General features: G+C 42.6%; 1 protein-coding gene across 1 annotated transcript; it reads left to right on the plus strand.

The window, feature by feature from the left end:
- The first annotated feature begins 1,831 nt into the window (after positions 1-1,831).
- SERTM2 (serine rich and transmembrane domain containing 2) lies at positions 1,832-9,676 on the plus strand. The gene is made up of 2 exons (XM_075512980.1): positions 1,832-2,309; positions 5,611-9,676. Exon 2 carries the CDS (start codon positions 6,212-6,214, stop codon positions 6,488-6,490), a length of 279 nt encoding a protein of 92 aa, XP_075369095.1. The 5' UTR covers positions 1,832-2,309; positions 5,611-6,211; the 3' UTR covers positions 6,491-9,676.
- Positions 9,677-10,567: the final 891 nt, after the last annotated feature.

Consider the following 10,567-nt stretch of genomic DNA (forward strand, 5'->3'; position numbering starts at 1 on the left):
CATGGACAGGGAGAGAGAGCCTTTCATTTCAGCACTGCTCATTAGCATTATATAGAAAGCAGGGTTGCAGGATTTCAACACGTCTGTCTCTTCTGGGTCTCATAACTCAACCAGCAACATAATTCCTGGTTAAATAAAGCTCTCACTTGTTTCTTCTTAAATGAGAGGGCATGTACCCAGGGTTTGGAGGTGCTGTCAGGTAGTTTGTTGGTAAAGCAGTAATTGTACAGATTCCAGGGAAAAATACACATAGCCTTCTTCCTGGTTTATCATTGTACTTTCATTCCTATGTGACTTGCAGGGAATCGTGGCATAGACTGCAATAGTGGGCACTGCACATGATATTACAACAAAGGAAACGTGAAATAAAATCAGCAAAGCTGCCTTATAAGTCTTGGTTTTTAGAGGGTTCATCCCACCACAGAAGCATGGAGGAACTGTATTTTTTCCAGGGACTATGTTTTATTTATCTAAATAGTGCTGCATTGCAATAATACATTGTGCTTTTGAGCTCCAGAGATTGAAGCCCTTAGAGAGATGGATTTATAATACAGGCCTCCACCCCAGGAGGATGAAAGAGTTGTGCAGCTCTGGGTTTCATTACCTTCTGGCCTCTCTGCTCAGGCTGTGGCCATGGGGGACCAGAGTGGGAGAGCTATTCTGAGGAGACAGTTTTGAGATTAAATGTCTCTATTTTGTCACACAGAAAGCTGCAGAGAGCGAATGAACTGGTCTTTCCCAAACCGCTGTGTGGGACCCACTTTCCAGAGGGGAAGCTTACTCCCAGTGCCCCAAGCACAGGCCATGAAAGACAACCTGTAGGCACTGGGAACTACCACAGGCCAAATGGCCAGTGTGGGCCTGTGGGTCAGGTTCACCCCATGAGGTGCCTCCAGGCAACCCACCTGCTGGGGCACAAGGGACAGGGACATGTGAAATACAGCTGCATGCAGCTGTACACAGCTCAGTGCGTAGAGTTGCAAACTGCAGCTACTCTGTCTATGGGCTGGTCACCTCCAGCTGTTCTCCACTGCTGCTGAAACCTTGGGGCTTGCTGCAATGCATTCCAAACTGACATCTGTCCCCAACAGACTGAGCCACCCTGCGTAAAGCAACAGAAATCTTGTTCCCCATCACCCTTCTGAAACATGCACGCAACTAAAATTATAGCGATTCATTGATATGGTTTACCCTAATTTGTGTCGTAACTGGAACAGGATCACAAAACATCCTTACTTTGTCAGCCAGGGGGAGCTAAGAAATGCAGGTCAAAAGGTGTGGTAATCAGAGGGATCAGGATGGTTCAGGTTCTCACCCCAGCCTTGGCTCCTTCTGCCTCATTTCTGTGGCGCCTTGTAGGTACATCTGTGCTTCACGCATTCATAAATTGGTGAAAATCATTTTTGCCCACAATGCTGTAAAGTTGAGGTTACGCTTATTCATGCAGAGTTTCAAACTACTCAGGGGAGAGAGGACCTGTAAACTAAACCAGCCACACAGCCCTTCCCAAACCACCAAACAGTAAGCACAGGGACAAAAATTCATCAAAAGCTCCAATGCCAAAGAGCAATGCTTGGGGGCTATACTGAGGGTCTCAGCTGAAAAGTGACACTTGTCCATGGTTCCAGACAGGAACCCAGCTGGGAGCCCTCACCAGGTAACCCTTCCCAAAACAAAAAACCTTCCAGAAAATTAGGGAGAGACAAACTGATAACCTGTCCTCCTGGCTCATGTCTTACTCCACAGGCAGCTCAGTCTTGTTTATCACTTGCAAGCACGAAAGGGTTAAGACGAACCTTGCACAAACTTTGCTGCGAGCTGAGCTCACAGCTTCCCTCCCTTCCCTCCTTGCCTGCTGCCGAGATGAGAGGCAGCAGCGCCGGAGCACTACCGATCCTCTCCGCTCTAACTGTTGCCTACCGCTGCTGAGGGAGGGGACTGGCTGTTTCCATCCAAGCAGTGAAGCTCATGAAGAGAAGGCTCCTTGCCCCCTTCTCCTATTGCCTGTGAAGGAAGGGCATCAGCAGTGATGCTGTTCAGTTAGACTGTCAGTTGACATCTCAAGACCGGGACTAAGAGCCATCCCTGTCAGCGAACCATGTGAATTCAAGAGCAGAGGAGAAGAAAGTGTACTTGGCATGTCTGTTGCTGAAGAGACAATATCCTGATTCCAGCAATAAGACAGCAAATCTTTTCCACACAAATCCCACTACCTGGGAGGAGATGTTCCTAGATAAATCACCAGCAAGCTCACGGTCTGAACCAGCTGCTCTAGTGCCTAGTCCCAACACCCCTGCCTGCTCTGAAAGGTAACTATGCTTTATTCTGTTCTCTTCCTATGTAGTACCACAGCTGAGACACTGACATACTATCTTGCACTTCTGCATGAGAACAAAAAATACCATCTGCCACTGAAGGAAGAGACACCCCCCCTTTCCTCTCCCTCAGATCCTCCCTGGAGAAAATGCAAGCCATGGATGGAATTGATACTTTAATGCTTTGTTTGCATTTCTTCAATGCTGATTTTTTTCTTTAGAGGTCACCTAGACAGAATACATCTGGTACTGTCTGTGTTCAAAACCAAACCTTTCTGTGCTTGCCAGCCAGTTCAGTGCAGTTTAAATTAACAGCCTTGGAGAAGCTACACAAGTAATTGTTCTATTTTGTCCCACTTACCTGTTTGTAGTAGTTAGAGTATTGGGTGGAAAAGCAAAAGAGAACTCAGAAAAGTTCCTTGCACTTTCAGAGATACCTTGCTGGCAAGTGGCACTTAAACCGAATATGGGAGTAAAAGGAAGCGAGTAGGCAAGACAAGACATTTACTGCAGTTACAAGATCAATTTGTACAGCCTGTCTGCCCTGTTTTGGGGAAAATTTTTCTTTCTCTCTGCTCCTCTGTGACCTACAAAGGTGCAGAGTAGGGCCATGCAGGCTTCATAAAAACTCCCCAAACCTGAAGCTCCCCAAACCCTGATAGCTGCAGTGGGAGGATGGCAATTTCAGTGCCCATGAAGTTTTGGTTCATGAATTTCCTGTCTCAGTGACACATTCTGAGAAGAAACCTTTCTTTTGTTTTGTATGAGGCTTCTATTTTCATTATTGATTTTTATTAAATGAAAGATGTTGGGTTTGTTTTTTTTTTAATCCTTGCTCAAAAACAACCACAAACTGATGGAATCTTGGAATCAATCTGTACCCACTGAGCATCAGTGAACACTAATGGTGCTTGACACCTCTCAGAAATGTGAGTATTGTCCATCAGAGAAGAATGACTAAGCCTTGATCAACAACTTAGATCACAGGGAATGTGGGCTCTAGTTATGCTGCTCTGCTCTATGACAAACTTCTAGTTACTATCTCTGTCCATGGACTTGAGGGTTTCTCAGGGTAACCAGTGAGGTTTTGCCTCCTGTAATCTGAGTCATACAAAGTTATAGTGCTGACCTGCTTCATACAAAGTTTTTTCAGAATCTTTGTGTACCACTTATTTTCACATGACCTTGGTCTCTATAGTCTTCAAGCTTCTATTTCTTAAAGGGGAGTGTGCAAAGCTAAATCTACTAATATCCAAAAAGATGTGCTCAGTGAGATAACTGGTAGATTGAAAAGCAAAAATCTTTGGGGTTGCCTGGAGCTACTGAATTATTTCTGGCTCATTTCTGGAAAAGATGTAGTTAATTTCACAGCTTTCAATAGTCTGAATAGTTGATTGCTCCTGACAATTCCATAGTGGAGACTTAAAAAAAAAAAGCTGTGCCAACTCCCCATTGCTAATACTTTTTACTATTTATCTGCTCTGTTTATCAATAAATGCTCAGCTAAGCTTTGTTAATTCAACATATGGGTTTGAAGTTAATTATTGAACTTCAGACTAATGTTCTTAGCATTCCGCAGTCTAATTTCATGAAGTATGTAAAGCCATTAGGCTCTCTGCTCCTTAAGGAGAGAAACTATCTCTGGCTTTTGCTCTCAGTAAGATAGCAGATGAGATGGGCAAAGACATTGCTCTGTACTTTAACTCACACAAGTGCCAGATTCCAGACATTGCATTTCATTATCAACAGATAAATCATATTGTAAGAACAGAGGTTTAATATGGCAGTAACCTTCACACCCTCTATTTCCCACCTGCTGTGTAACATAAGAATATTCTTCATGGGGGAAGAATTTCCATTTATAGGTTCAAAGTGTGAAAATCACAGTTATTGCCATATAATTGAGAGCAAAAGTGCCTGGCTGCAACACAACCTTCACTTTCATGTCCCATGCTTCTGCATCAGCACCAAACCTGCTGCCAGAATAAATGGCTCCAAAGGGGTTGGGTCAGTCCCTGGAAAAATACTGGGCAGCCCTTCTCTACCATGCTTGCCCACACCCTCCTACACGAAGCACAGGACAGAATCCACTACCCACGCAGGGACTGCAGAAGTCAAATCCCCAGGCAATTTTTGCAATCAGCAATTTGCCCCAGCTTAGCCAGCCTATTACTAAGCAGGATCTGGCCCAATATTCCCTAAACCAGATTGCTGTTATCTCAAATGCTTTGATACTGAAGAAGGTATTGCAGGAGCTGGGAGGTAAAGTGTAGACAATCCCCAGTGTCCCTTCTCCAAAAACTCGGCACATCAGATGTTTCCCCATCACGTGAGTCAAAGTAGGTCTGTCTTGCTTGTAACAAAAGCCTGAATATTAGCTCCTTGATGACTCAGGCCTCCAGATTTCAACCACCTCTCTCTGAAGAACAGTAAGGTGTTGTTCCCATTGGTGCATGGGGAGAACATAACCGAACACTGTCAATAAACCAGCTACATTTTACAAACTGAAGGCCCATGAAAGTCAAAATGTTTTGCAGCAATATGTTTTTTAGGTGAAATCTTTATCTAAAACTATCTTTATCTTAATCTATGGTATATTACCATATTAATATTACTCTATTTACATCTCATGTAGGTGTATATGTAGTGAACATTATAAATGACTGCATCACTTTGTCTCAGTGCTATCATTTTTGCTTCAGCTAAAAACAAAATTCTGGTCTTATCAAAGCAGAACATGATGCTTTTGGATGCACCATTTACAGTGAAATTTTGGCATTTATGTTTTCGGTTTCCAGCTGGAAGAATTGAAAATGCTAAAACATTAAGATTCCCCCCATTTCTAGTAAGTTCTGCTCCCAGGAGGTGAGTGAAGTGTCATATCCTGTGGCAGAGTTGCCCCAGTGGGACAGGTAGGGCTCTGGATGCCTGCCAGGTGCATCCTGCCTCAGAAACAGAGGGTCCTGATAAACAATAGATGAGAGACACATGGTGGAAGGCACTGGCTAGATTAGTATCTTCCCTTCCTCTGTGACATCTAATTCCATAGACCGTGAGGCCTTCTCTTACCCATAAGTAAGTAGTGAGTGTTACCAGAGGAGACCTTAGCAATTAGATTTGCATGGTCCTTCTCTAAAGTTAAATACTCGATGCTTCTCCTGATCTCAAGGTGTCTCCCACGAGCACGACAAGGGTTTTCTTATCTATTTGTTCCAAAGATACCAGAGAGGCTAGGCTATTTTGAAACCAGTACCTCGTTTCATTTCCCTCTCTCTCTCATTTTTTTTCCTTTTAGAAAGCTGACTTTTTGACTGTTCCCAATGAAAAACTCAAAACTCCATACTCCTTAAGCAAGTATCAATAGCCCTGGATTAGGAGCAAAGAGATCCCCCAGCAGCCTGGCAAAGCAGAAAACAACCTTCCCCAGCTCATACAAGGATAAACCACCTGCTGTGGGAGAAGCTGGCAGAAAGCTGACTCTGTTTGGAAAGCAACACTTGCAAAGACCAAAGCTGTGCAAACCTTTGCAGCTCACTCAGTTTGAGAGAAGGACCAAAGCTTTTCACCTACCAAAGGAGATGACCTACCAAAAGAAGGACCAAAGCATTTTCAGGACAAAATAAAAGCCAGATGGCAGTGTAAAACACAAGTCAAGTCTAATGCTTGCTGTCATTGTAATAGCAACCTGCAAAATGATTTGCAAAGGTCTGCCTCATGCAGTCTGCTTAACTGTGTGAACCAGCAGTCTTGAGACCAAGAAGATGGAGCATTTCTTGCTGAAGCCATGGTGCCATCTGTCCTAAGTTTCCTCTCTTGACTTCCTTTGTGAGTCTGGTGAGGGAAGACAGGAAATCTGAAGGTAAATAGGGAAAATGGACCAAAGCTGACAGAGAGCAATGACTGAGATTTATTTCAAATTCCGTGGAAACCTGACTGGCCGCGTCCACTTTCCAACTCTGGCTACAGAAGTAGACACAACAGCAGATAAATATTCCAGCCTCTACGTGTACGTGGGATTGTTCCTAACACTTCTGGCTATCCTTCTCATATTGCTTTTCTCCATGCTCTTGCGCCTGAAGCATGTTATTTCCCCAATCACCACGTCTCCAGAGAGCACTGAAAATGCCCAGCAGTTCACAGATGTGGAAATGCACAGCAGGATTCCTACCACTTAGAGACCCCAAAGCAAAGAAGGCTCTGTGCTTGTGAAACGTGTTTTGTTCGGCAAAATGGTGGTGGAAAGAATCTCTGCCTGCCTATTGAGCCCTACAGCTTATTGCACAACCACCAACAGCAGCACAGAGCATCTGGAGAGTGTCACGCAACTCCGACTGACTGGCTGGGACCCCACTGGCTGTTGACACTACAGGCAACATGCGTGCAACACCCTCAATAAAATTTACGTTACAGAAACCTACTGCTGTCAGGAAAGACTCATATCCCTCTAAAAGCCCTTGCAGAAAGTGGTAAAAGCCACAATAATGACAGCCAAAAACCCAAAGAGACACATACCAGAATGTTTCCTGGAGCTTGTATTTGCTGACCTGTCTCTCTGCCCTTAAATTCCTTGCTTGTGAAAAGAGTTGAATCAACAACGTTAAGTGGCATAAGCGGGAAGAGCCCACGGGGCACATACAGAAATTATCAGTGGTTTGGAAATTCTCAGGCATTTCTCCCATTCAAGAAGGGAAACCTTAAACTGCTTTTTTTCCACTTGAATGGCAGATTTACACAATGGAGTTTCAGAAGCATACAAATGTTTCATCACCTGCTGGAACTATTGGTTTCTGACATTAAAAAACATACAGTGGATAGTTGCATTTCAGATATCAGAAAGAGACAGAACTTTTAAAAGAGGAAAGAAAATAAAGATAAAATTTAACAAAGGTGTAAAATAAAAAGAAAGCATCAGCAGGAAATGAGCAGCAGGAGAGAAAAAATGTTAAAAGACACTCTACCTCTCTTCCTTTGTTCTCCATTACACTAAGTGAGCTGAATACAAACGTGTTCAAGCCTTTCAGCCTTCCCAGTATCACTCAGTAATTAAAATGCAGTGTAAAGTTTGTGAGTCAAATGGACATTGTTCTCCTAACAGACTCAAATTCATAGTAACATTTCCTCTCATATCCATGTTGGGTTTCTTTCTCAAAAGACAGACCAGTTCTTCCAAAGCTTTTTCATTTGTTTTCCTCCAAAGAAAGTTGAAGAAATGCCAGGGCCTGGCACTGCAATAATGAATAGTGTGAACAGCTTTGGACATAGACTACTAGGGAACATGCAGATGGAAAGTAAACTCACTGAGCACTAAAAGATAGGACTGGATTCAAATATCCTGGCAGATCATTTGAAACAGCAAGGGAAAAAATGTTTACTTAAATTTATGAAACAACAATCTGACCCAATCCTCTTACCTATGAATGATGTACTTTGAGATAGGCTTTGCTTCTGTGGATGGGAAAGATGGAATCAAATATGGCATATCACTTCTGGGAGAGCCACTGCCTCTTACAGAAAAACCCTGAGCAAGATTGTTTCAGCTATATCTCTAAAGGGTATGAATTTTGCCCAGCTTATCTTCTTTATTACAGTCTAATTCTAGCTTAGCGATAAAATCCCCTGGTGCTTTCCACATTTATATACACTTATTTGCCAACTCTCCTCTCTCCAAGGGCTTGGAAAGTGTAAACTCCCCATACAAAAACAGTGCTAAAATTAGAGATGACACTGCCTCCGTGGACTTGTGATAGTAACAAGAAACTGTTTCTCAAATGCTTTGTGTACAACAGGTTCTTTATTTACCTTTAAAGGTCTGCATATGGGTGAGCTGTCTGGACTAGGAATATGGCTTTTACAGCTGATTGTGTGTGGGGGGGAGCAGAATGACAAGTAACATCCATACTGGATACAGTTGGTCCATGGGCAGGACTAGTGTTTTTCTCACTGATGTATTTAGTACAAAACTATTTAAAAATTGCTTCCTTATATTGAATAGCATCTTTTATACTGCATTAACCCCCACATAAGCAGGTTTAATCTGTGAAATAGCACAGTGACTGTGTAAGGGAATACAGCAAACAATACACTCTCAGCAATATCTTCCCATGCCATGCTTGGCTGTGTTTACCTGGAAAAGAAGGCAGGAGGCAAGCTGCCCTCAAGCTTTCTGCCATGGGGACAACACACAGATATCACCAGGCAGGATGGTGGCTTCACACCCCATCTAAAGACTGGCTCTTCAACGAGTGCTAGTCTCAAGTACTGCACAAGAGCCCAAATTCTGTGTGATGATTTGGATGTTAATCCAACTAAAACAGACGGCTACTGAGTTAGTCAATGCCATTTAAATTTAACAAAAATCTATGCAGATCAAGTTGGCTTGGTATGTGTCATTCATTCAGCCATCATGAAGCAGACTAGCCCAGGCTCAACATCTGGCTTGCTCTATACAGCCTCTCAATTTTCTTGATGTGCCATTCGAAAGCCACAACTTAGACCAGAAATGTTCTAACATACTAAATCAGCAACTAAACCACATTAGCCTTCCAGCACAACTATCTGTGGAAAAGCCTTATTTCCAAGAAGCTACAGGACAGATTAAAATATTGACATAAAATATCAGACCTACTAATGGAAAAAGACAGTATCAGAATCTCAGTTGGGACCCAAATTCTGATTCCTCTGATCTCAGCTGAAAAGCCCTCCAGAGGTAGGTGTCAAGACTGCATTTCTTTCCTTCATACTAAAGAATGTTAATTTGAAAGAGTCTCACAACCCTTTAGAACTTATTCAGTAAATAAACTGTAAATAAAAGAGCAATCACTTTCTATATCATTACATTATATCACATCATATCTTTGGGTAGACTGTGTATTTCTATATAATACTGCTAAGGAAGGCAGTCCTATCTTCTAACACAAAAATGACAAGTTTTCCTTTCTAAAGCTTCATTTCACACAAAGTATCTGTCCCACTTGATACATCTACAGTCCCAGAAGGACTTAGAGCGCCTCATTTGTCTGTACAATGCCAGCAAATTTTAAAGCCTTTCCCATTGAGAAATAGAAGAATGCCTTTTCCCCCTTTTCATTCTCATTTGTAATGTCCAAGATCTGATGTCTCTGAGAAAAGAGACTGTTGGGATGCTTTGACCTGTGTTTGCTGAGTGGGCTTTAGTGGACTTCGGCATTCTTTGGCTATAAGAAGTGGTTATTGGAACTTTTGCATGGATTTGCTGGATCTTGGAGAACTGCAGGTGTCATATCCATACCCTTCCCCTCCATCAGTCTGTTTCCTTCCCACTTGTCCATCTGCTACAGAAAATTGGGGGGTTTTACAAAAATAAAGAGACATACTAATACCAATGGTGAGTCATTGACTGCTCTGTACTATTCCCATGTGTGGATCTGAGAGACCAGCTTATATGGAGAAATAGGCTCAAGTAGTGCCACTCATTTCAAATTAATTGTTGGCCTCAGGGGGCATCTGTGTAAGAAGACCCCCTACCAATCTGTGTAGTATTACTTGAACCAGGACAGTTTGCTCCCATCTTTACTCCAATCTGAGACATTGGAAACAAATATGACTATTTAGTAAATTCATCACCTCCTCCATTCCCTACCTGCGGGGGAAGACAGCCACCTGTTGTTCTGAAGGAGCAGCAAAACAACTATGCATTGCCATTCCTTGTGGGTGGGACTGCCAGGTCAGAGTAAGCCTACAGTCATCAGAAAACCACTGTCACTCCCAAATCTCCCCGGGTATTTAGTCTAGGAGGTGTCAGGACCTGAGTATGGCGTAACTCCCTGAACCATATATATTCTACAGGATTTGTGCCTGGGTAATCTCATCCACATGATTTCCATCCATGCCCATGAATTTTCTGCATTAACAAAGCCTTAAGTATTGAGCAGAAAGGGTTGATATGTAGAATACGTTAATTCTCTGTGTCAGAATATATAAATGTATATTTTCATATCCTCACAGGGATGCAGAGAAGAACATAATTTTGCAAGCAGCATAATTCAGCAGAGGATCAACCTTGAGCTCCCTGAAGGACCTTTTTTGATTTTACTTGAAAAAGAAATAAAAAATGTTTGAAATCCAAATATTATGTGAGGTCACACACACATTTAACTGTCAGCATTAATGAAAACTTACTTGTATGCCTTGTCTTCACCAGGAAAAGAAATATGTCCTTACCCTGCAGTCACTAATGTGGTACCTACTTAGGAGGTAACATCCTAGTGCAGATA

The sequence above is a fragment of the Mycteria americana genome, chromosome 10, assembly GCF_035582795.1.
Source record: "Mycteria americana isolate JAX WOST 10 ecotype Jacksonville Zoo and Gardens chromosome 10, USCA_MyAme_1.0, whole genome shotgun sequence".
In the NCBI taxonomy this organism is placed as follows: Eukaryota; Metazoa; Chordata; class Aves; order Ciconiiformes; family Ciconiidae; genus Mycteria; species Mycteria americana.